General features: G+C 37.2%; 3 protein-coding genes across 5 annotated transcripts in view; 2 read left to right on the top strand and 1 right to left on the bottom strand.

Annotated features, from left to right (window-relative positions):
- The window catches only part of LOC126285364 (2-methoxy-6-polyprenyl-1,4-benzoquinol methylase, mitochondrial), a 177,107-nt gene extending 164,914 nt beyond the window's left edge, over positions 1-12,193 (top strand). Inside the window, exons 4-5 of one of the 2 annotated variants that reach the window (XM_049984686.1) lie at positions 11,332-11,443; positions 11,661-12,193. In XM_049984686.1, coding sequence (XP_049840643.1) covers positions 11,332-11,443; positions 11,661-11,762 — 214 coding nt within the window. In that variant the 3' untranslated portion in view covers positions 11,763-12,193. Of the gene's footprint in view, positions 1-2,872; positions 2,950-11,331; positions 11,444-11,660 lie in introns of those variants that run through there. The other variant, XM_049984687.1, reaches the window with a different exon arrangement.
- On the bottom strand, positions 11,825-16,878 carry LOC126285366 (dynein light chain 1, cytoplasmic). Of its 2 annotated transcripts, none has more exons than XM_049984690.1 (3): positions 16,789-16,878; positions 15,551-15,668; positions 11,825-13,021 (listed from the first exon to the last, which is right to left on the bottom strand). In XM_049984690.1, the coding sequence occupies exons 2-3, from the start codon at positions 15,656-15,658 to the stop codon at positions 12,860-12,862; spliced, it is 270 nt and encodes an 89-aa protein (XP_049840647.1). In that variant the 5' UTR covers positions 15,659-15,668; positions 16,789-16,878; the 3' UTR covers positions 11,825-12,859. The 2 variants fall into 2 exon arrangements, with proteins under 2 accessions (XP_049840647.1, XP_049840646.1); XM_049984689.1 differs by lacking the exon at positions 16,789-16,878 and adding an exon at positions 16,057-16,197.
- A 135-nt stretch (positions 16,879-17,013) lies between these two features.
- Positions 17,014-27,578, top strand: part of LOC126285365 (serine/arginine-rich splicing factor 1A) — a 78,281-nt gene continuing 67,716 nt past the window's right edge. Inside the window, exon 1 of the mRNA XM_049984688.1 lies at positions 17,014-17,324. Coding sequence (XP_049840645.1) covers positions 17,158-17,324 — 167 coding nt within the window. The 5' untranslated portion in view covers positions 17,014-17,157. The remainder of the gene's footprint in view (positions 17,325-27,578) is intronic.

Consider the following 27,578-nt stretch of genomic DNA (forward strand, 5'->3'; position numbering starts at 1 on the left):
CTGGTCATGGGTTGCTGTGGGATTCACACATCACCTCTCACCAGCTACTAAAAAAAAAGTAAAAGCTGATGAACTCTGTCTGACACAAAGCTGAAGCAGCACAGACTGATGTACCTGTGCCTCTGCTAAATCTTTTAAAGTGCTTTTACAAGTTTGTGGAGCAACAGTGACTTGGACATCACGTGATGCCTATATTCAGTAGTAGATGTTATGGGTGTGAATGTGAAAGCTGCAAAAAGTACTGTAACAACAATTTGATGACATCATCTTATGGAAGTACTGATAAAACAATGGGCCTATTACAACATATACTAGACAATGAAGAAGCAGAAGATGTAAAAGTGATGTCAAAAGCAGTTGAGAAGATGAAAGGAGGAAGAAAAGGCAGGGTCCTGTCAAAGGGAAACAGAAAAGGGACAAAGAAAACTGAGGAAGGGGTGTAGAAAAGCGAATGCAGGAAAAAAGTGAAGGAACAACATTCCGCTATAGTCCAACTGGTGTGCACTCTCTGACAAAATGTATGGCAATCATTATATGGAGGACATTAAAAAATACAACAAAAAGCAGTTTAGACTTGCACCGACAACCACTGTATCAGACACCAACAAACTCCTGTGCCGCTACTTTTGAACAGGAATAAGGACAACCACGTGAAGACCATTTGGAATGCACTTCTGTTTCGAAACAACAGGGAATCATGCCCAGCTACATGTCTTCGATGCAGTAACTCCCATAGCAATCTTACTGGAAGAATGCATCGCTGACAGCCCCTTAACCAAATCGTCGCCATGTTCATCACCTGTGTGTTTATCACTGTTAATGCCAACTTCTCGCTAGTGAAATATCATAATGTCAGTGGCACTGAGTACACAGTATGGAGTAGCAATGATCCTTTTCAAATTGTCGACATCAGTGCATAGTTTTTGACTTGATCTATTTTTCCGCTTATTATTTCCTGTCGTAGGGAGTGGCTGAAAGCTGTACACTCATTGTATACAAATGAATATTTATGTGACCATTATGCAATATTCTTGTACTGAGCTGTATTAATGTTTGCAGCGTAGAAATCCTAGGACTGCACGTGGCAATTTCTCATTGATTTAAGGATTATAAATTAACTACATATATTTTTCTATTGCATGTACAGTCATAGTTTCACTAAACATGATAATGTGCACAAGGAAATATAAATCTGAACTAGCTATTAACCTGGGAGTGTGTGTGTGTTACTCACTGAATGCTGACTCTTGTGGTATCATACGCAGATCACTTGCCGACAGTTATAATTACCAGTAGTGTAAAGCTGAGAATGTTGGAATTACATTTTACTAAACTGGATCTACGTTTCAATCTACTAAAAGTGTGAGGGAGCTCATACGCTTAGATGTCATTATCTCTTTGAAATGAATCAGATACAAATAAAGCTCCAGTAAAAGTATAAGTGTAAATTAATCACAATGCTCATATTCTGGAAAGATGGAGTTGTACAGATGAAACCTGAATGCATTTGCTGTTATTACATGGTTATACCAAGTTGACATATGATTCAGGAAATTCTCAGAACAAGACACAGTAAAAGAAATGTTTTATGAAACTAAGAACATAGTGCTGTCTACCAAAAACACTTTGAAAATTTTCATGTTGTCAGTTCACGATTTTTTCCCTCCAAGTTTATATTTTCGGATGTTATGAATGCTATTTCCATGTCATGCCCAGCTTTCATGACACCACTTGGCTGAGTAGTTCAGAAAGATTCATGGAATTATAAAAGATTATATCTTTGACATGAATGAAGGTACAAATACGGGGTAAATTTTAACTTACACACTGTGACTAAATTTATCTTGATGCCATTTGTAAGGTTACCGAAGGGGGTCTTCAGAATGCAACTAGCTCACTCATACATTACCCAATACGTGTCAAGCTCAGTGACACTAACAGAGCAACTTGTAAAAAAAACCTTTTACTTTCAGGGTTTTAATAGGTGCAATTCAGTTACAACTGTACAGTGTGTTTTGCTGAGAGTGCAACACTACACCTCCTAGAGTATCAGGGGTGTACAGATCTTGTATTGCACCACTGGCTCCCAAGAACAGCTAATCTTATAAATTCTCCATCAACATACCTACTTTGGGACAACTACAGCTGTGTCACTCCAGGTATGCCCGTGAAAGTATAGGGTAACTGTGATTGTCGTCTGTATGTTTGTCTGTGCCGAATGGAAGGCACACTGAACATTCTGAAAGGAACACTGAACATTCTGAAAAGCAAATGAAAACTTCGATAAGATGTATGTGTATACATGTAAAAGATACACCCTTGTTCTTTTGAAAATACAGGATTTGTAGTACTATGTGCAAATTGAAAACCAACCCACATTTCTATCTTGATTCTGGTAAAAGACACAATTGTGAAATTAGATTTAAGTCAAAAGTTATTGCATCACAGAATCACACTGCAGATTACTCATTAACAAGCTGGTGCAGCTTTTTCATCTACCACTTCTGACAAAGCCCACTGTTTCAAAGGCAGTGAAAAAAGAGAAGCATAAATTTCAGAAACATGCATAAACCAGATTCTTTCCATACTTTATTTCAACATCAATCACATAATTTAAATTACTTCTTAGTAAATCAGCAATAGTTGCTCACTGCAACTGAACTGATGTTTTGCCCGTGGCATACTGGCAATGGTGGAAAATTAACACATGATGCTGAGAGTTCTGGAAGACATGGTGTCTAGTGTAAAAAGTAACTCTAATCACACTAGTTCTTGCACTTCATATTACATTGAAAAGAACTTGTAGAGTAACATATTGTCAATGGGAGGTGTGGAGTTACACACTAATAAAATGAACTGATGTTTGCAACAGTTTTGACCAGCCTTCAAGGGAGAAATGATAGAAGTGCACAAGGAGGCACCCACAACATGCCGACAGCTGGCTTACAGGTAACTGAGCATTTCCTGTTAGTATGTATTAACATGCAATCGTGTTTCAAGAGGAAGCCATGATACGACTAACTCTATAATGCCAATACATTTATGACTTTGTGTGGAATCATTTTCTAACTACATTGATCAACTGAAATTTTATGCCTATTATTGTGAATCTGGTCACGTATGATTAAAAGGCTCATTTCAGATAAAAATAAAATGGGCGTGTCGCTAGGACCTCTCATCGGGTGGATGTGTCGCCTGGTGCAAGTTATTTAGTTGACACCACTTTGCAACTCGAGTGTCAGTGGGGATGAAATTATAATGAAGATGACAGTACACCCAGTCCTCCAGGAGAGAGAATCTCCAACCCCATTGGGAATCGAACTTGGGGACCCTCACAGGTCGAACGACGACACACTAATGTTACCGATGCACTTGCTCTCTCTTCACTTTTACTGCACAAATATGGTATATCTGGGTGTTACTTGCAACCCTCTTTTTTACTGGTCTATACATTGTTATAAATGTGTGAATGATAATAATCATTAATTCCAACTTGCATATTACATCATAGAGAAATTTGTTGAGTGTGAATATGTCCTCCTCAAGCAGTTGTGTGTCAAGAAAGACATTTACTAAAATTCTACCTATTTCTTGTGAAGACTTGAAGCAAAATGAAATCTTGATATTGCATTTTTTATGCTTCAAATTGCAAATTTAAAGGAAACTCAGATAGCTGTGAAATATCACAACTTTTACATTAGCCCGGAAGTATCTCGCTAAGCTTCAGTCAAGTAACTCTTTGTACTTCAGCAAATTTCTATATGAATATTATTTTATATTAAAAACAAAGATTCCAAGACTTACCAAGCGGGAAAGCGCCGGCAGACAGGCACATGAACAAAACACACAAACACACACACAGAATTACGAGCTTTCGCAACTGGCAGTTGCTTCGTCAGGAAGGAAGGAAGGAGAGGGAAAAATGAAAGGATGTGGGTTTTAAGGGAGAGGGTAAGGAGTCATTCCAATTGGTCTGCGTGTGTCTGTGTATGTGCGGATGGATATGTGTGTGTGTGTGTGTGTGCGAGTGTACACCTGTCCTTTTTTTCCCCTAAGGGAAGTCTTTCCGCTCCCGGGATTGGAATGACTCCTTACCCTCTCCCTTAAAACCCACATCCTTTCATTTTTCCCTCTCCTTCCTTCCTTCCTGACGAAGCAACTGCCAGTTGCGAAAGCTCGTAATTCTGTGTGTGTGTTTGTGTGTTTTGTTCATGTGCCTGTCTGCCGGCGCTTTCCCGCTTGGTAAGTCTTGGAATCTTTGTTTTTAATATATTTTTCCCATGTGGAAGTTTCTTTCTGTTTTATGAATATTATTTTACTTACTCTAGAAAAGAGCATGTACAAGCCCCTTATGTTCCACACTGATGTTTCAAACTTTGGGACCATACTACTCAAATTTTGAAGATGCCTAAGCCACTCATTTCACAAAGTAGTCATAGTTTGTGATACCAGAGCAGCAATGTCAGCAGTTACCAATACACAAGATCCAAAAATCAATCAAGTTGAAGAAGATCGAGAATTGAATTGAATTGAATTTTATTTGATCCTGTAAGATTACATTGCGTACAGTAAATGTACGTGTAATATAGGACATGTCAAAGTAGTAACATTCAAATCAAATCACTATAACATAACAAGAAACTGCATTTCAGTGGATTCCATTGTGGCTTAGACGATAATGAGAAAGCAGTTTTGTAGCCAAAAAAAAGACACAAAAATTAAACAGTTCGGAAAAAACTAATGTCGTATTTTGCAATGAAATGCACTGTTACATAAAATTTCATATGAGGGAATACACTAGAAATCCCCTTGGATTACTCAGTAGTACCTAATGGATTGAAAAGGGAAACAGTAGCCATATTCGACTACCAGGCATGACTGTTTGGTTACCCGCCTGCATAAGATCTCCATCCTGCCATCTCCAGAATGTGATCTGTGTCACAAGATTGGTTCGACTGTGAAGAGAAAACATTTTAAAGATGTACAATATTGTTTGATTGTAATTAGACGTAACAGCACTGTAGTGGGAAACAAGAAGGCAAATACTAATAATTTTTGAAACTTTCTAAGTTCTTTACTTCACTGCTACAGCTAACTTCCTGACATTTCATACAACCAACTGCACCCAAATAGTAAGCCACAGACTGAGCCGGCCGGCTTGCTGCCTACAAGGGGGTTCACAGCTGTAGTGGCTTCCTGCCTCCTACATGGCACAGGCAATGTGCTCCCCTGCTAGTCGCTACAGAGTCAGAAAAAACTGATAGAACTACTGTGTTAACATAATATTGTATATGAAAGGAATCAATATGATTATGCGAAGACACCAAGACTCAATATGGCAAAGCTGAGCTAAAGGAACTCTAATGGTATGTAATCCAAATATGTTTTGTTTGTAGCAATTGTTTTTCTTTACTACTTGCAACTAGTTATAAATAAAATTAACACAGTACTGGACTTCCTTGAAGCTTGTAGCCAGCCACAACAAGGACATTGAAGCTGTTTCTTTACTGTGAAGGAATATATATTAGCTCTATGTTTAATGTGTTGCAAAATTGGATTCTAGGCATATCTTCCAGTCATTACAGACAACTGTGGAGTAAAAAGGCAGTTTGTAGCACATTGTCTGCAGAGTATTTTACTTTAAACAGGTTTCCAGAGTGAAGACCCTATTACCCAGAAGCACACTTGACCACTTCTTTTGCTCTCAACAATTTTTAAGGGATTACTTCGTGGCAACACTCTTCAGAAAGTAGCATTTATGTGGAACATCATGCTTCATTCCCCCATTACATTGAGCAGTATTGTTCCCCCTTGACAATTTCTTTGATCGGATATGGGTAATTCAGTTGCTCCACTCCTCAAATTTGAATTTAACAAACTATGTCACTAAATTAAGCTTACATTGATTGTAGTAAATCTATAGTTCATACCCACTGTTGCAATAAATGCAGTTAAAAACTTTTTTATTATTAAAATAATTTAAGATTTAGCCATTTTGACTAGTGTGTTTTACCATTTGTTGACTGGTATAGAAACAGTACAACCCCTACCAGCAGGTTCTGAGCCTTATAAGGGGTCTACGACTGCCAGTTGTGTACACCTCCTGTCCTGCCTCGCTTCACTTCCCATTTACTGACGCACCTATCGTGCTGTGCTATGCAGCATTGCATCCCAGTATATGTTTAGCATTACTGTCATTCAAACTTGTCATGATTTTCGATCATTTCTTTGTCACTTTCAGAGGCAGTGAATCATGCTGGTTCTCTGATTTGCATCTTGTTACACCCATCTTCAGTTTCTTGTTTCATATTTGTTCTAATTATCATCACTGTGGAGTCTGCAACTTTGGTATGTGTTACTATTAGATAAAGTAGTGTCTATGTAATTTATGCTAGTGTAATTTGTAACTTGCAGTAACTCTACCATTGTCAACTTAATTCTGGGAAATGACTGCCAGTAAACACAGCACACTAACACTTTCGTTGTGGCATCGGTGCAGGTGCGCAACTCTCCAGTGCGGCCTGACAACATGCGAGTGCGTGCCGGTAACACTCTGAAACAGCAGGTACTGTCATGAAACAGATTCGAAAACTGTGCTTCCACGCTATCATCACTCTGCAGCCTCTAAACGATAATCTCCATGCTATGCCTCGTCCTCACTACACAGAAAATCACTGTCGTCTGGTACACTGTGTAACTGTTCCTCTGTCAATTAAACACTTTTCCTGCTCCTTTTCACATTGGAAGGTCCAGGTGTCTGTTCATTAGTCTCCTTTATGAACAATATATGTTCAATAACTACCCACATAAAGGCGTACACGCTTTTATGCTAGCTTAGACGCTGCAACTAGACTGAGTAATCTGACTGTGAGTGCGGACGCTTATAAGCGTCAGCTGCAGCGAAAGTGTTAATATACAGTACCAAAAAGACTCAAGCCTTTTATTTCTACATTGCTCCGGTGCAGGATTAAAAACATAACCCCTACTCTAAGGACCATTGTGCAAAGGCACCAATTATCCATTGCTACCTACATCAATTTGTAACTTCGAAAGAAGATTTGTATGAAACCAACATCAAATATATAAGATGTGGCAGAGTGGCATATTACTGCAAAATGTAAATATTTACCTTGGTTATTGTTGTATAAATTTTACCATACCTTTAAATAACCTCCATGCCTTCACCATCATTCAGTACCAATCATCAGTTTTAATTTATTCTGGTTTCTGCATTAAATTTGACAACTTTAACAAATAACAGATCAAACAGTCCTGCAGCATCCACGGTTAAGGTTTATACAATAACCTCAGAGCTACTGTAAAGTGAAGAAAACTGCATTTCCTAAACAAAATAGCCCATTTTGCCTTTAAATAAACATTTGTTATGTTTATGCCTCAGCACCTGTCCCATTTACAATTTGTTGTATTGGTTGCAAAGGTAATCACATTCATGAGTTGAAGGTACACTTAATTTGTTTGGTACAAACACATATGGAGCTCTTGCCTGGAGGGTCATGGGCAATGACGTGAATGTGTTAACTAATGAACTACAATAGTGCATCAGGCAGATCCCTGAAAAGATGGTATATGTTTTTGTTTATTATAAAACACTTAATGGTCTGTCAAGTGATATGTTTGCTGCTAACTCTCGTGTCAACACGAGCCTTCAACCTAATGCTTTCACCACTTACAAATTTATCATAATTATCAAGCCAGTGCAGCAAATTCTCAAGAGTGACTGCACCTCAGATGTGTTATTCAGTCCAGTTATCCAGATGTGTTTGTAGAAACAACAAAGTCTCTGGGCACAGTTTTCTTGTGCTGAGTCATCTGTGACATTCATTGTTCGAAATGGCTGCTAATCAACTGACACCAGGACCTACTGCCAGTCAGTTAATGTTTGTATTAGAAAAGTGACTTTGGGTTGGCTGATAAAGATTCCAAGGTGAACAGCTGGACTCTTGAGAATGAAGGAACTTGTCATTTATAGTAGTATGGGAGCAGAGCTTTCAAACATGTTTCATGATGGTGCATAGCCGGAAGATACAGACAATGATAGCGATGAAATTGTTGAGGATTAAGAACCCTTACTGGCAGAAATTACAAACTCAGGTGACAGTAGCATGATGAACCACAGGATATGTAGTATTATCCCTTGCTAAATTAAAATGTTTACCTATTCATCTTATTAGCCATATGCCAATGGATTTCTTTAGTCTACTACTTACCTATGATATACTCCATTGTATAGCTGATGAAACGAATGAATGTTGTGAATATATTTCTGAGTGTTCATACAAGAATGGGCCTACAATTTGTACATGAAAATATATTAGTATAGATAAAATATTTGTCTTTTTGGGGATTTCATTACAAATGGATAATGTGAAATCTGTCCGATTACTGGAAAGAAGCTCCTCCTCTATGCCAAAATAGTGGAACAGTAACAAGTATGAGCACAGACAGATATAATCATCATATTACATATGATGATTGTTTATACAAAACATTTCGAACTAAATTACTTTAATAACAAAATGTGATGTGTATTAAGGGGGCCCACACACACTCTAAATTTATTGTGCAATGATAATGACCACCTGAGAGAAGTATTGAAGGTTTGTGCAATATATCGGACTACAGCAGAGCTTTCACACAATGACTGCTCCTCGGCCACCAGCGGCACAGCAGAGCCACCTGGTGTGCCCACATGGCTGCCATTGTACTAAAGAAGTTGACACTTGTCCAATGTACTGTATTGTGTAAGGGTGATAGTGGCTGTAAGTGTTTAAATGCAGGAAAATAACACTGCAACTGCTTATTTGTTCGCATCAGGAGCTTGAATTATTTAGTACTGAAACTCCTAACAGCACTACCTATCTATTCTCTACAACAATATAATTTTTTCAGTTATAAGGATATTTCAGCATTGTGGAAAGTGAAATCCGACTAGTGTATGAAGGTCACCAATCTGTTGAAACATTCATTGTGCATCCATAAAAATATCGATAGTCACCTGGTACTGCAGCAAGTTCTCTTAACATGTCAGTATGGCCATGAGTAGAATGCCACCAAGCTGCCGCTTCCTCTTTGTAATGCAGCGACTGCAATGACAATACATGCAAGTTCAGTGCAGGCTTGTTCACTGCGAAGGTAAGTGTTCCTCTAGACATTGCACAATAATATTGTGCTAATTTTGGCCTCACACTTTCACACAGTATTATTGTGCAAAGAATATTTAGCAACTGAGGGCATCTTTATCCACAAAGAGACTTATCTTTAGATGAATCAATGATACTCAGAAGAGGAAGATTGTCCTGTAGACTATTATACCAAGCAAAAGGCACTAAAAAGGACTTGCTGAACAACACAGATGGCTTTAAAAATAAGTGTATTATGCACACGGGTCTGCTTCACAATAAATCTTATGCTGAAACAGTTGTTTTATATTTGTTGAAGGAGAAGATGCATGTTGGCCATCGCATTTGTGTGATCAATTACACTCGGAGGGGGGGAAGACCCACCACGAAGGAATTGTTAGAATGGGACGGAAATCAGTAGATGTGACGTACATTTACTGACAAACAAATGGAGCAAGTCAATAATGTGTTGGTCCACCTCTGGCCCAAATGCAAGCAGTTATCCAGGTTGGTGTTGATTAATAAGTCGTTAGGTGTCCTCCTGAGACACATCTTGTCAAATTGGTGTGTTAGATCATCAAAATCGTGAACTGGATGGAGGGCCCTTCCCATAATGCTTGAAATGTTCTCAATTAGGATGAGATGTGGTGACCTTGCTGGCCAAGGTAGGGCTTGGCGAGCACGAAGACAAGGCACAGAAACTCTTGCTGTGCACAGAAGGGCATTATCTAGCTGAAATGTAAGCTGGCAACAAAACTAGGCGTATAGTCTACGTACTGCTGTGCTGGAAGGGTATGCAGATGACAGCCAAAGTGGTCTTGTTATGAAATGAGATGGCTCCCAGACCATCACTCCTGGCTGTCAGGCGATATGGCGCATGGCAGTCACACTTCTGGCAACACCTTTGCAGCTGATCATGGCCTGGAATCTCATTGACTGGACTAGAACTGTCTTCAGTGATGGGACTCACCTCAAAGAGTTCTTTCTCTTGAATAAATAAGCCAATCTGAAATTATAATGTATGTGTGTCTACATGTACGTCACATCTAAAGATTTCCAGCACATTCGAATAACCCTTTCATTGTGCATTGTTTTTTATTTTAAAGAGTGTATTACAGTAGCTTTGCATCAGGTAAAACCATTTTCAATCTGAAAACGCACTACGGTGGTACAATAGGGTTAACAAGGAGTAACACCACCATGGAAACTGAATTATAAACGTACTGCTTGATGTTACCAAACTTATGACCCGAAATTGGGATAAATGAGAGATTAGTTATATGGTGATGAATCCACACCAGCAAACAGCTACCAATTTTCACATACAATGTTATTACATGTGGGACACATAGGCAAGACCAGATGTATTATTTATATGAACGAAACACCATACGCTGAGGAGGGGGAAAAAAGAGGCAAGCCTGTCTTGCTGATCGACATGCTACTTTTCAATTGACAGTACCTAACACATACTGAAAGTAAAATGACACTAAGAAAACCGAATAAAATAGAGGGACTGATTCTTCCAATTGAAGTTCCATGAGAAATTAGGAAGACCACTTAATGTGTATTGTATTGTTTAGCAGTGGGGACCAACTAAACAGAAAAAGCAAGACACGAAGTCTAACAGTTGCATGGACCATGCCAAGTGCACTGACACAATAAACGAGTAGAGACAGCTCAATCAATCCTGTACAAACTACTATGTGATTAACAAGGCTAGTGAGGATTTTGTTTTGTAACATATATTATTATTATTATTATTATTTCCATAAAGATTTCTTTTCACCCTGTTAGTAACACCTGCTCTCTCCCCCCCCCCCCCTTTTCCTCCGCCAAAGATGTCCACTTGCATGTTGTCTGAATCAGATTGTCTGCAGTGGCGCTTATAACAAGCGCAACTGATGCTTATGTGGTTAATTGTCAATAAAACACACACACACACTCTTCATGATTCTGCTCAAGTGTTATTTCATCTTTTAGCACACACATGCTTACAAGTTTTCACGTCATAGGTTGATGGCTGATACTTAAAACTCTCAGTGCGCATTAACATTTCCTGTCAAGAATTGGAATCACTATGTTTTCCTTAGCATCTTTAACAAAGACAGGTTTAATGTAGATTCCTGTTTACAAATACTGTGAGGATGTGCACCTGAAAAATCAATGAAATTAAATTTTCCTCTTTCAGGGCATATGACCAGTACTCCTTCCAAGTAATACCAGTAATGGGGCAACTCATAGCTGGCCAATGGAAACCATATCAATACCTTGTTGAAAGCATCCGGCAGTTCCCCTCTCAGGTAAGCTCAACAGATATGCAAAACAATACCAATTACACAATATACATATAGTGGTTGTGTGTACAAGTTTATTGTGTACTTTTTATCATTTGTGTCAGTAGTTTTCAAAAGTTTTTGAACCAGATGTGGAAATTTGGTAAGACTTAAATTTAAGATGTAGACATCAGTTTTATTACATATCTTATGATGATTTTTTTTTTTTCTGTCTTCTGCACAGGATGCGTTCAAGACCATTATTGAAAATGCTGGCTTCTCTTGTGTTACATACGAGAATTTGACTTTTGGGGTGGTTGCAATACATTCTGGATTCAAAACCTAAATGTGTAATTAAAAGAAAGTAATAAAGGTATAAAAGGTTGTTTGAAAATGACTTTTTGAAACTTGTGATAAGTAATTTAATGTAATTTGCATCTATATCTTTTATAATACACATTATAGATGTGGCCATTACTCCACAATTTAGGAGTCACTTTAGAGAGCACCAAACTTTTAACCTAAACACTCAACCAGAGTAAAGAATACAGTTCCACTCAGTATCATGTATTTTACTGTGGAAACAAATGAGTGCTATTAAATGACTTATAATGTTGTGCGGTGAATTTACAAGCACTCTCAACAAACTTCCAATAAAAAGTTATCAGCTTTCCAAATAGTACACCTTTTCTATAAGAAATGCACAAGCGTTGCCAGAACAAATCATTTTTAATGATATATTAGTCATTTAATAATTTTTTTAGCAACTGGCTACATCAGAAATGATTATAAGAACAGCTGCACATGCCTCTTATGTAATCTAAATAAACAATTGCATCAGAGCTGCCAAATAAAAAGGAAAGTATGGCTAATGGAACTCTATAACATATACACAGATCATTCAACTTCTTACATGACTATGTAGGAAAGTCATAAGATGAAACAGTACAATACTGGGACAAATATGTAAACTATGAAACAAAACAAAAAATATGAATGTATACTTCAAAAGGATTATCACTTAAGAATTAATAATGAACACAATCATGGAACAAAGCTGCAACCATCTTGCACAGCTTTAGTTTGAACTCTCATGGAAACAAAGCATTCAAAAAACAAAACATTTATTTTCTTCTATTGTGTAGTCAACCCCCATCTCAAACTGCAGTGTCACAAATTTATATAAGAAAGTGAGCAAAACACCAATACTGTAATAATTTTGACATTTTAGAATTATTTTTTGTTTTCCTTTAAATCCAATAGTAATACTGTCAATGTAATTCAATACAAATTCTTGCCTTGGAAACAAGTCATGGAATATAACAAAACCAACAATTCTACGTACAGGTAGCAAAGTATGAATAGTTACAAATTTTTGAACAGTATGAATGCATTTCTCCCAGTGGAAATGTGGTTTGCAAATGTAGGACGGACTGCTGCCAATTACCCGCTCTTGAACAGCAGTATCGCTACCTGTCCTAAATAAAAGTAGATAAAGTGTCGTGTCTCGTGGGTCACATAACTTCCAAAGTTGCGGCCCACAATGCAGTGCCACGTGGGGTTGTACTTCTTATCAAATTCTTTCTTAATATAAGCTGCTATGTCCTGGACACACAAAAAGTAAAGAAAGAAAATTAGTACATGACTTATTCACAGCCAATCACTCACACACGCACGCATACACAAACAAACAAAACTATAAATCAAAATATAATCCAGAATTGTTTCATTGAACTTTCTGTTGTCTGAACCATAACCAAGTGCCTACATACAGACTTTTCTGCTGTACTCTGGACAAAAAGAGTAAATATCTAAGAAATTTCTTCTATTCTGAAATAAGGAAAATCAATGATTGTAAGTGGAGGGACACACCATAAGCAATCAAACTGTTCAGCTTGTCACACTTGGCACTACTGTCAAGTGCTACCTACAGTTCAACATCTCCTTTCCAAGGTAAGTAGCAATTTATCCTTTTGCCAAAATTACTGTAATTCCATCCCGGGCTTCACAATGTTTCAAAAAACGTAAAGTAGGAATGGTTTCCTATACATTACAATTGTTTAATGGTGCCCTGATGCTGTTGCTACACTCTTAGTAACTTACAAACATGTAAGCCAGCAACATAATCTCTGAGAACTATAAGCACTGAGCACAAAGTGCATACAGAACAGTGCCAGCCATGAACAACATATTTGGTAGTGTACTAACACATATCCATCTCATCACAATTTTTGCCAATGACAATTGGTTACCATGAAGTTGAGCCTAAGATGGAGGAAACTTCGTAAAACTAGCTCAGATACTGAGACTGGGAGGGATGATCATTGACTTTCTTATGATGATCAACATGGCACACCAAATTTGAAAGTTAACCTGAGGTATGGGGTGTTGGTGGTAGGTGGAATTCAAGCAACAAAATGAATTGTTACCTACGACAATTTTGAGCCTATTATTCACTCACTATTTACTTAAAAAAATCAAAATTTGAAAACATACTCTCCATTTAATGCAAAATAAACACTACATTTCTGGCACAACACCCAACCTTTCCATCACTATTCACAACAGAACATGGACAGTCACAAAATATTTTGGTTATTATAGTTCACATTCATGTATTCATGATATTGTACAATTGTAAGCCACTTTATTGTAATCAAAGCAAATTCTGCAACATACATACATTTGCAAGATTATTTTATATGAATGCAATATGTTAGTGCATTTATTCATTCATTCCCAGGGATCCTTCCAGAATGGTGTACTTTTCATAATACAACGACAATAAATATAACCAACAAATATACACAGAATATATGTTTTATGAGGGTAAGATTTGTATTTGTTGACTTTGCTAAGTCACAACCAAATTGTCACAATCCAACCTAATCTCTATCTCGGGCTATGCTACAAGATTTCAGTGTGTGTGTGTGTGTGTGTGTGTGTGTGTGTGTGTGTGTGTGTGTGTGTGTGTGTGTGTCCAAACAAAATAATGCTTTGATGACTGAATCTATATTTGCTGTTCCAATATATGCTTCACATATACTACATTACATCATGGCGATATGCAAAATCTGTTTTGTAACCGATTCAGATAATTTTAACTTGTGGCAATATTGGTTCGATATATATTAAGTGGCAACATAAATGCTCAACTTTTTATTACATAATAGAAAAACTGTTGCAATAATTTGGGTGCTTCACATGTACATATATTTTGCATCACCTAAGAAGGGTCTAACTTACTGCTACCAAGTTCATTGAAGATTGGGCACACCTTCAAGATGATAAGTAAGTGGCCTGGTGAAACTTTAGATAAAAGGAACCTTTACTGGAATAGAAATTGAATGTAAATTCAATGACACTACCAATGCACCACCCCTCCTTGCTCAGCAATTCCTTAGCAAACTCTGAAATATGCTGGGTCAAATGCAACATTACATAAAATTATTGCTTTGGAGTAATAGTTTATGCCCTCACTACGCATTCAGCTAACATTCTCAAAATTTCATTGATGGAATTTCAGAACTAGAAGCAAATTATGTTATTACATCAAATGTAAAATGTTAAGTTTTACAGAATATACATGAACAAGATTAACAGCTTCCACCAACAAATCAAAAAACTTATTAAATCCTTGCTTCAATATGCAAGTATGGTGGTGCAGTGGTCAGATACTTCACTCCTTATCGGACGATGACAACACACACCCCCCCAACTAGTCTATACACATTTTGGTTTCCACTATTTCTCTAACAAAAAGTACTAGTTCTTTGAAAAGGGACTGGCCAATCTCTCTAAGATTTTGCCATTCCTCATCCCACAAATTATAGATAGTTGTTTCTAAAAAGGGATGCTACCTTCAAATTTCAGACTATGGACATGTGTGTAAAGCTATCACCAGGTGTTTCACAGGCATTGTCCAAGTGGTTCGCAGTTTTTTTTTCCCCCTCTGAGACGATAACCAAGTCCACAAATTACGTGGGGACACATTAATATGGGTTCGTAAACACAGTACTGCTTTACTCTTTATTTACCTTTAGCATGAACTTCGTGATTTTTAAAATTATCTCATACATGAGCGCTTAACTGAATGTGGTCATAAGTAAAAACCAAACGCTTCCAACAACTTACCTTTTCAATGTTATATTTTTCTAATGCTTGTGTTGCACAATCTACTGCATCCTGCTGCATCTCCTCAGACATATCAGCATTTTTTATCACTGCTTTTCGGTCAGACATCGTTCTGGGCCTATAATTAAAAAAGGAAAATTAAAATACCGACAACACACTATTCATGCAGACAACATACTATTAATGCGAGTTCATGCACAATTTATTTGTCATAAGTAACACATGCAGGAAGCAACAATTTAACCGTATTCATACTACAATTTCAAAAACTCACACCTGTCAAAAGTGACTAGACATCTACTTTCATTTTACGGATGCAGTGTCTAAACCTGGATTCCTAAGTAGAGCAACATAATATAACGACATAACGTGAAAATTTAGCTCTGTATTAGGATTCTGAAACTAAAACAAACAATAGGGGAGATGACAATGATGACGCTAGTCTGCCGGTTACAGACCGACGATACAATCCAATATTTAAAATATAATAGAGAAAATTTTCTTACCTTAAATTATCCTGTCCTCAATATACACGACGCAAATTTTAATTTATAATGGTAACTACGCTCCCCCTTCAAAATACCTTAAAGACTAAGCAACATTGACTTCCCTACAATTGCGGGCAAATCCTCTTCATTGAAAACTGAATTCCTGCAACCCTATTGGCTGAAGCTTAGAGTCTTCTACCAGGGTCTTCTATCAGACCAGCATGCATTGCGAATCTGCGCTCTTCGTCGTCTGTCTCTTGCTTTCTCACTTACATGCATTCTTGCGTCGACACCGATAGTGTTTTGGAACCATGCAAATCAATATTCGATGACGACATGGTTAAATTTTTAACAAACAAAAGGAAAAATATTGGCAAAGATATGACTAACTTAAAAATTACTGATGCACTAATGCTTTAACATGCCATTATCTATTGGAACCGAGCGTGCACTAAATTTTACTCTATTAGAATTTCATTACTGTACCAATTTATGTTCAATTTAATGGAGTCAGAAAATGTTGCTTTTACGGTACTGCTCATGGGCTGTTTCTAGAATCATAAAAAAGGTATTTCCGTCATGTAGATCACAATCAGTAAACGGAAGTCAAATTTTGCAAACATTTAGAAACAAGCAACACATTCTTCAGTAAAGAACAGATACAGGAATTGCTGTAATAAGCGAAAACCATAAAACAAGTACACATACTAGTACTACTAAACTTTATGGGTAAATGAGAAGATTACTCACAGTTGCACTAGAGCTCGGTTATAAATCAGCCGTACGGTGATGTACTCAGTAAGCGAATTTCGATTTAGGGTTGGTTCTTACAATATTCTCAAATTTTGACTGGGCTAACAAGCGAACTTGTATTCGCGGGAACTTCGTTGCGTTTGACACAACGTCAACAGTCTTTTCTTTATCGATCTTTCGCTTAGTGATCGTTGGAGTAAATGAATGTATTTTCATTTTGCAACAGTTGGCAACAAGCCGTTGTAACAATCAATTTGGCGCCGGAGAACTTGGCCGCCATTTAACGCCATTTTAGTGTTTTGGTCGCGTGGATTTTAGATTGTGTTATTAATATTCACAGTGGAGGGAGATACAGAGAAATCTGATATGTCTTACGGTAGAAATGAATGTCGAATTTATGTGGGTAATCTTCCACCGGACATCCGTACTAAAGATATTCAGGATTTGTTTTATAAATTCGGGAAGGTAACTTTCGTGGACTTGAAGAATAGAAGAGGACCGCCGTTCGCGTTTGTGGAATTCGAAGATCCTAGGTAATGTAAATAATTGAATTGTTTTGACCTTTGTGCTACAGTTGTATGTATGGTGGTGCGTATTTATTATTCTCATAATATATTATGTAATTCTGTGAATGGTTGCCGGTTAGTTCTTTTTCGAACTGCAATGTGGAAGGGAAGTTTTTGATGTTTAGCGGTTAGGTTCGAAGAAATAAATGTAGTGTTACAGATACCTATAGAAGACTTGAACGATATACGTATTCGGAGTCTATCTTGTAGCTTTAGGTTTTGTGACGAAAAAATACGTTTAAATATGGGGCAACGGTAAATAGAATGAGCTTTGGGTCAGACTTATGACCACATCCTTTATTTGGCACTCTACGCAATGTGGCCAGCTTTTGCCAATTTGTAGCCTGACTATAATCTAGCAAACTAACTTAGACGCCCGGTTACACTACAGGTAAGTCTGTCGCCGCAGCCGAGATTTCAAAGGTGTCCCAACATCATTGACCATGTGAAGTTAGCTTAGTATATACTGTCGCGAAATTGCAAAGTTGTGAAAGAATGAATTTCCTTCATATTTTTCCTGCAATGGTAAATAGCAAATGAATTTGTAGTGCTTTGTGTATCACATGCACCAATTCGCTGACGGGAGAAGGCTTGAAATAACTAGGCAATAGTTTCATAAAGTTTATTTATTCTTTCGTTCATTAATTCTTAAAACTATTCAGCAGAACAGTATGGCGATTTCATCCCGAATCATACACTGCATGTCAATCATGAGTTTCACAGGGGAAAATGTATTCGACTTCTGTATGATACGTTTTAAGTAATAAAAATTTTCATGTTATTTTAAATTGTGGTCAGCCGTAGCCAAACTTCCACATTGTCAAAGAAATAATCTGCTTTGGCTGTAGAATACTTTTATTAAAAGTCACGACCGGTTTCACGACAGTAGAGGATGCGTCTCATAGTAACGTGAAAGATGTTGCGACTATTAATAAAGGTATTCTACAGCTAGCGCGGATTATTTCTTTCGAAATCAGAATTTTGCAAGTTCTCCCGACTTTTCAAGTATGGTAGAGGCGTGTAAAATTTGTTTTGTAGGCCTAAATTAACTAGTAAACCAAAAGTACTGGAGAGAGGGCAGACTTTTTGCTTTAAAGCTCCCTCTGCATATGTACAAGCTGTGGTGTCATCTACTTATGGGCTATCTTTTAACTGCGAAATTGAAGAAGAAAATACAATAGTTTTAGAATGTTTATAATGTAATTTTTATTCAATCTGAAAAGCCAGAGATTGCAGACGTTCCTGTTATATTACCATATACAGCTGAACTATTGAGAATGTTCTCTATATTCTGCAATGTAGGAAAAAATAGATTGCTACACAAAGCTTTTGGCCACAGATTTTATCAGCAAAAGAGAAACATACACCTCGTGCACATGAGACCACTAGCTCTCTCAGATGGGCCGGAATGCTGGGCATGTGGCCAAAAGCATTATGAATGTGTCTTTTAATTGTGCCTGTCTGCAACTAAATGTCTTCTTTACAGTAAGTAGCAACCTAGCTTTTCCTACATTTTTGATGTTCCTACCTGGAGTTGCTATTGTTCCATATGCTGTAGCTATCTCTGTTGCATAAATGTTTTAGTAAATATTTAAAAAAGTCATGTTTGAGTTTCCTCGAAAGTTTCAATCACAAAATTTGAGACTTACTGAGTGTATTATTTGGTTACAGTTAGTAGTTGTAGCAATTGCATTGAGGAATGATTTTTCTGTATAAAGTGTTAGTTTTTAAAAATTCTTTGCTTTTAATGTTTCATCTCTTAACATAAAATAAGCATGTGGCAGTGCTGCTTTCACCTCTTCTGTTATAAGCGTGTCTGAACTTGCATGTGAAACATCCTGCATAAGAACTTTATGTGTGGTTAGAACTTTTTGTGGGATATATATTGTCAGTGAGGGAATACAATATGGAAAGGATCGTTGGCATTTATTGGCCGGGAATTATACGGGTGTATTTTGTAAACGCAGAAATATCTTGGTCCTCAAGAAACTTTATCAACAAATCCATTCTGCAGGAATCACTGTACTGTTGTGTGTATGACAGTAAGTGGTGGGCAAGACAAACGGCTAGTTGTTGTTGTTGTCTTCAGTCCTGAGACTGGTTTGATGCAGCTCTCCATGCTACTCTATCCTGTGCAAGCTGCTTCATCTCCCAGTACCTACTGCAACCTACATCCTTCTGAATCTGCTTAGTGTACTCATCTCTCGGTCTCCCTCTACGATTTTTACCCTCCACACTGCCCTCCAATGCTAAATTTGTGATCCCTTGATGCCTCAAAACATGTCCTACCAACCGATCCCTTCTTCTCGTCAAATTGTGCCACAAACTTCTCTTCTCCCCAATCCTATTCAATACTTCCTCATTAGTTATGTGATCTACCCATTTAATCTTCAGCATTCTTCTGTAGCACCACATTTCGAAAGCTTCTATTCTCTTCTTGTCCAAACTATTTATCGTCCATGTTTCACTTCCATACATGGCTACACTCCAAACAAATACTTTCAGAAACGACTTCCTGATACATAAATCTATATTCGATGTTAAATTTCTCTTCTTCAGAAACGCCTTCCTTGCCATTGACAGTCTACATTTTATATCCTCTCTACTTCGACCATCATCAGTTATTTTACTTCCTAAATAGCAAAACTCCTTTACTACTTTAAGTGTCTCATTTCCTAATCTAATTCCCTCAGCATCACCCGATTTACTTTGACTACATTCCATTATCCTCGTTTTGCTTTTGTTAATGTTCATCTTATATCCTCCTTTCTAGACACTGTCCATTCCGTTCAACTGCTCTTCCAAGTCCTTTGCCGTCTCTGACAGAATTACAATGTCATCGGCGAACCTCAAAGTTTTTACTTCGTCTCCATGAATTTTAATACCTACTCCGAATTTTTCTTTTGTTTCCTTTACTATCTTTCAGAAACTTTGGTCTGCTTTACAGACCTCATGGTTTGGCAGATGCTTTCAAATGGCAGTTGTCAATTTTTCAGTGTGCAGTTGGCATTTCTTAAATGCTGCTCTTGTTGGATTATTGTTGTCCACATGCAAATTCAGCCTCGTTACACAAGTGCAGTGACGAGCAGCTGGGAAAAAATCAAATCTTTTCAGCAGTGTGGTACTGATTGCTGCAGTCTCTCTCTCTCTTCCTGTAGACTTTTTGTTGAAATGTACACTCGAAAGGTAAAAAGATTGTGGAAAACTAGTTCATTGTCTAGTAAAGTTTTGAGATTCTTTACCGTGTTTTTCACACGTGGAATCTTTATAGGGAAGTCCAATTCAACTAATGTCATAAATCAGTGAAATCAAGAGAGAAGAGGGAAAAATCTGGAAAATAAGAGTAAAATGCATAAAGCTCACATGAATTTTCTATATCTAATATTGTTATAAAATGCCTGAACAAAATTAAAAAAATTGCTCTCGCACACACTTGTAATACTGTAAAATATAGTTATTTTGACTCGCAAATACTGATAGTGCATTATATTTACTGAGCAAATATTAAAATATTTTGTCATATCCTTTGACTTTTGAGTGCAACTTAAAAATTTATCACAGAGTGCACAGAAAAAAACATTGCGTACTATGACTGTACCTTCCACAATTAGAATGTCCAAATAATATCCCATGCAATTTTAGAGCAAATATTTTATAATGAATAAAAAATTTAAAATTCTTTCATTATTAGCAAGAGGTTTTGTTGATCAAGTAGTTACGGCATTGATCTCATTGTGGGCAACCGAGCGAGGTGGTGCAGTGGTTAGCACACTGGACTCGCATTCAGGAGGACGACGGTTCAATCCCGTCTTCGGCCATCCTGATTTAGGTTTTCCATGATTTACCTAAATCGCTTCAGGCAAATGCCGGGATGGTTCCTTTGAAAGGGCACGGCCGATTTCCTACCCCATCCTTCCCTCACCCGAGCTTGCGCTCCGTCTCTAATGACCTCGTTGTCGACGGGATGTTAAACACTAAGATCCTCCTCCTTCTCATTGTGGACAGTAGAGTTTTCACATTGTCATTTCTGAAGACATTAAACAGCCTATGACCATTCATCTTTTCAAAACACACAGTTGGTGCTTGCAATAAGTTAAAAATGTTCATATTTTACCATTTCCAAATTAAAGAAGCAAAGCAAGCTGAGAAGTGCTTGTTTGTCCAGAATGAAATTTTCACTCTGCAGTAGTGTATGTGCTAAAATGAAACTTCCTGGCAGATTAACATTATGTACTGGACGGAGACTCAAACTCCATACTATTGCCTTTCGTGGGCGAGTGTTGGACTCAATTAGCAATCAAAGCAGAACCTACACTCTGTCCTCACAGCTTTACTGCCACCAGTACCTCAGGTCCTACCTTCCAAACTTGACAGGTCCTCACCTGCAGGACGAATTGTCAGTCGTGATTGGGTAGCTCGGTTGGTAGAGCACTTGCCTGAAAAAGGCAAAGGCCCAGAGTTTCAGAATCTGTCCGGCACACAGTTTTAACCTGCCAGGAAGTTGGCAGATATGTTAATCATGTCTGATAGTAGCCTATTGTGAACAGATAAGTTTTCACAAATACCATTGTTTAGATAGGTCTGTAACATCATAACAAAACAACAGAGAATGAAAATATATCATTTTGGTATATGACATTTGTAAGTTTAACATACATTATTTTCAGTAAACTTAGTAATTTTGACACATGCTCTTAATGTATTTGATATAATATAATATAAGAAGTCCCAAACAAGCCTTCAGTTCATGACTTGTAATATGAGTGAAAGTCTCATATATGACTGGTGATACGCATATCATTTCTGTTGGTTTCATTCAAAATCAGTAACAACATCTCTTCAATTATGAAAAGTGAAAATGATATTTTTGTTTCGTCAATCCGTTGAAGAGCAAACCGCGTAGGTTCTGGAGCAGGACGAAGATTGTTTGCAGCCCTAAAATAAAAAAGGAAAATAAACTAATCTATAATTTAATACAATACAATAAAGTAAATTACAAAGACATACAATAAAACCTAAACCTGACAACGAGTAAAAAGTAAAGATATACGCCGTGAAGCCCTAAGGAATGATAGATGTTTTCACCTTTCTAGACAATTGGCAGCCGCACCCAATCAATCATCTATGGCTGGACCGAGTTTTGAACCTGGGAGCTCAACCATGACAGCCCTGTGCACTAGTAACTAGACCATGACATGATGTAATAACAAATCCCCATAAAATAGTTATATTTATTCTGCTCACCTAGCTTTTGACTCTGCTTGAGGATTTGTAGGTCACTGTGTATCATTATGTGAAATATATACATCTCCAACTACATTAGTTTTTGTAGATGATACTCCGCCCTCATCTCCTTCCATCACATCACTCTCCTCACTTGAATCAGCAAGAAAATCTCGAAAATCAGGATCACTGGCAGGATCCTCTACCATGCCTTTCATACTTCCATGAATGGGTGTGTTGCGGCTGTTACACAGCAGTTAGTATTACATTTGTAACCTAAGGAAAAATAATCTTTATATAATTGCTAGTTAAATTGTATTGGAGAAAACATAACATTACATGGCTCTATAAAAATTAAACTTCTTTTATATGTTGCCTTCAAAATTGTATATTATTGTCATTGTAATTTATAACAGGCCGATATTCTTTATTGCCTTCATGGTTCTTTTAATTTATATCATTTAATTGCACTGATCAACGTGAAAAGAAAGTAACAAGGGAACACATTATGAAATGAAATGGAGCATTCATAAATTCCAACTCCTGTTTATAATTGTGAATAAATTAGTCAACTTCCATCTGCAGCTCACTTTCACATTGCATACATTTTTCTTGCATTTCATATGTGCTATTTTGGTTCTGTTGTTCTTATGCCTGCCACATACGTAACAAATTCCAGGTTTTGTTGGCTCCTTGATCTTTCCTTCTTCATGCCTAGACTTAGTCATGAAGGCGTGAATATCCTTGGGAAGCGTGTCAAGTAATGCTCGTTGATTCAGAGATTCTTTCATTAGGCCCAGAGTTAGATGTTTCAAATAAATTGTCTTCTTTCTTTATCATCAGGATTGCTGAATTTGAAAACAATGTTTGCATTTATTTCATCAGTATCTAGATGTATGTAGGAAAGTGCAAATGGCAATTGTCGCGTTATTCTGGAAGTACTGTAGTATGAGCACTCCAATCTACAGTTTCTGCTTCTTTGGTAGCATTGTAGTCCAAATTCATTCTCAATTTCTTAGTCTCTTGACCTATTTCATTTGTGCTGTGCATTGTCAATAAAAAAAATCACAGCTTTGTTCTTTTTAGGAACATTGGAGATCATACAAAAATCGCCTCGAATACCGAAGAGACATGGCTGGATTTCTCAGGTTTTATTTGTTTGGAATTCTTGAGGTATTTCCTTCTTTTTTTTCTATAGTTCCCAAGAAAGTCAAACCTTTGCCCAGTAGATTCTCAGCGAGATAGCAACTGTAGCAATTGCCAGTCATAAGATTTCTGTTTGTTTTCTCAATTGGTGTCACTAATTTTTGCACAACGTCATCAGACTTGTTAGACTTCAGATTGGGTCATGGCATCTGCTTGCCACAGTAAATTTCAAAGTTCAGGGTGTAAAATGTTGTGTCAGCATACAAGGCATAAATCTTGATCTCATATTTTGCAGGCTTATTAGGGATATGCTGTACAAATTCACAGCATCCTCTGAAAGGGTGCAACATCTTGTCAATAGTGACAAACTCGCTGACATTGTAGTTATCAAGGCAGTTGTGACAAACTTTTGATGGAAGTCCCGAATAGGTGCTAGTTTGTCATTCTTTCATTCCAAGTATCCAGGTCATCAAACCTGAACTCGAAGCAGAAAGCAAAAGTGCTTATAGCTGAAGAGAGCTCGTAAATTAATCATTCCTGCACCATCTGCATCCCACAGTTCACAGCAATTTGTGTCGTCTCCTTCCTGTGTACCTGTTAGATATAATGCACGTAAAAGAGCCTTTATCTCTGGTTTTGTGATGTGTCTGCAGTCTCGTTCTCTTGAATGTTGAACTTTTTACTATTATCGATGTATCTGTTTGTATTTTCCACAATGTTGTCAATCATCCCATCAGTAATAAATAGGTAAAATGCATCAATTTCTTTTTCCGTAATTTCAGCCTTTGCTTTTGGACCTTTTAGGATGTTCTTGGCTTTGGTTTTAGGAGGAGGAGGAAGCGGTTCACTCATCCAAATAATTTCTTGATTTTTTCCTATGTAATCATCTATTTGTTGTCTCCCCACTTCAATCAGGTGGTCACCTGTTTCCTCTGTTGATTGTTTGTAGTCACTGCTGAGGTTTTCTTCTTCTATAACTTCCTCTTCTGACTCGGATTCACGTGATTCTGACAATTCTTGTAATTCTTCTTCTGACAATTCTCACAATACTTTCTCAGTCTTCAGGGCGTAAATTAGACGGTGCCTGTCAAATGCCTTCTTTTTCTTCATTTCCACTCTTTTGTGAGCTAATGAAACACGTTTTTATAAAAGTAATGTATTGTAGCAAATCAATATCCAAGCTTGTAAAAAGTAATGAAAATTGTATATGGGAACTTTGATTAAGTTCGAATATTCACTATATACTAATATAAAAGCAAGATTCCCTCGAGGCAAAAGAAAAACTCAAGTATAGATAATACTTAAATTACAAGGTGCATAGTGGCAAACATGCCGCAAACACATCACTCAAGTTTCAAACAACAATAGCGACCAAACTGTTGAAAGCATGAATCTTGCAAATGTAGTTAGTGGAGACACCTGTTAAGAATAACAAATACGTATTTGGACATGGACGCAACGTAACGCTATCTGTGATACTAACAGAAAACTAAATCTTGCAACTAACTGCTGCATGCACGCCCGCACAAAATCGTATTAGTGATGTAGTTGTTACCTATTCTTACAACAATGTGAAATGCCTGTGAACCATTGTAGACAACAACAAAAACATTAATTTCAAATAAAATTTTGTTGGATTTCAAATGACTGTTTCCGATTGGGTCTAAAAGACCTATTTACAGTGTGTCAAAGCGTGTCTCCCAAATTGTTTAACATTTTGATATAAAGATTCAGGACAACATAAATTATTACATGTCTGAAGATTTATCTAAGGTCCAGTTAAGAGTATAAATATTAATCATGGTTTCATGTTAATTTTAGTAAGCAAACTGGGTCAGCTAAACCCATTCCCAATAGAAAGGTTAAAATGTATCTGCAGAAGGCACTGGACCAGTGGCGTAGAAAGTGCTTGGGCAGGGGGATTGAAATAGGACACCAGTGTCTGTATGTGTTTTTCTGTGGTGACGATTAGGTTGAAAGTAAACCCTGTATTTTGATCATCAAAAACGAATGTAAAGGTTAAAATTCATTTATACAAATCCGTCGTTGAACTGATAACAAACTATGGGAATGAGTGCTGAGATCTCACAGAAAGAGATTTTATTTATTTTTTATTTATTTAGGTTTTTTTACATGGCGACATCAATATGATGGCTTTTGCAAAGGTCAAATACAGTTGCAATCATAAAATACATTTATATCTTAACCATACATGTAGTAATTAAGGAGTAAATTGATGCTTGTCAAAATACCTTACATCTTACACTTATTAATACAGCCAATTATTTTTTATATGTTGTTTTACAGCTCTTACACTTAACCATTTAAAATTCATTGAGGGAATAGATACTTTTAAATTAAGAATTCTCTTAGTTTTGATTTGAATTGGTTTTTATTGCTGTTTTTCGTGGACTCTGGCAGTTTATTATACCATGTGAGTCCATTAGTATATGGGCTCTGCTCAGTCATTTTTAATCTTGTTCTTTGTGGGTAGTAATTCTCTTTGGACCTGGTGTTGTGGTCATGTATATCACATCTAGTTACTTCAGTTTTCTGTGAGACAAAAAAAGTAATTTATAAAGATACAAAGAGTATATGGTGAAGTACTTGTGTTGTCTGAAAATATCATGGCAATAGTCTTTATAGCCTAGTCCATGTATGATCCTTAACCCTCTTTTTGTAGCAATGTTACTCTGTTAAGCTGAATGTCTGCAGCACAACCCCAGATTTCTATACAGTAGCCAAGATGGGGATAGACTGCCCCATAATACACAGTTTTAAGCGTGTGGGTGGGCACCATTTTGGACAGTTGGCTAAGAAGATACAGCCCGTTACTGACTTTTTTACATACAGCATTAATGTGGCTAATCCACTGGAGGCTTGAGTCCAGATGGGTCCCTGGAAATTAACACTTATTTGCTTCCTCTGCCACTATGCCACATACCTCATTTATGCATGAGTGGTGTGAGCTGCGAATTGTAAATATTACCATCTTTATAAATAGATACTTGGAACTTCAGAAATTGACCACATGAGAAGTGCCTGTCGGATTCCCTAACTTGACCACATATGAAATAAAGAAATAAGAGAGAGGAGAGTATTACAGATAAAGCAGAAGAAAGGCAGGTAGTTTGGTTTGTGCTTATGGATGAAGACAGATGGTCCAAGAGAGCATTTTATAGCAACATCCTGGAAGGAGAAAAACACGAAAAGTGTGGCTAAGTGGCATCCTAGAACTGATGGAGAGAAGAGGAATGGAAGAGGATGAGGAAGAATGGCGAGTTGAGGCATTTGACGGCAGAGATGTGGGATGTGGTCACAGCTGTAGGATGACTTCAAAAAGAAGAAGAAATATCTCAACAGGTGAAAAGGATGAGAATGCTAATAATTCTGAACATGGATGGGGAACAAAAAAATCGGAATGTGAAAGATTTACTCTGATTCTGGAAAGATTGGTGGTGTTGGCCTTCATTGATGGTAGGAAGCACGACAGTGGCTGGATTTGTAGCAGCTCTAGGGTGGGTGGTGTGTGTGAGGATCTCATAATTACATGTGTTTAGTGTTAATAAGTACAGTAAGAACTGTTCAGTCTGGCGAAGTAAATGTTGCAAAGTAACAAGCTGCTTAGTTAAAAAAATATTCTTAGTTGGGAAAAGAATGGTACAGTGATTTGCTGTGTCAAACTTCAGCAAAGAAGAATGAAGTGAAGATAATATGAGGCAGAAAATAGCAATCAGCAGTACACTTTTAGTACAGTAGGGTTTCATTTTCAACGAAGTGGAGATAACATGAAGGTCAACTTCAGCTTCATGTTTAGTGTTGTTCAGAATAGGGGAAACAATGACACTGAAA

This window comes from Schistocerca gregaria, chromosome 8, assembly GCF_023897955.1.
Source record: "Schistocerca gregaria isolate iqSchGreg1 chromosome 8, iqSchGreg1.2, whole genome shotgun sequence".
NCBI classification, from domain to species: domain Eukaryota; kingdom Metazoa; phylum Arthropoda; class Insecta; order Orthoptera; family Acrididae; genus Schistocerca; species Schistocerca gregaria.

Bases quoted from the DNA above. Each gene is read 5' to 3' on its own strand.
- LOC126285366 (XM_049984690.1), bottom strand. From the start codon at position 15,658: ATGTCTGACCGAAAAGCAGTGATAAAAAATGCTGATATGTCTGAGGAG. The intron at 13,022-15,550 runs GTAAGTTGTTGG...TTGTGTGTCCAG, and splicing joins AAAAATATAACATTGAAAAG to GACATAGCAGCTTATATTAA.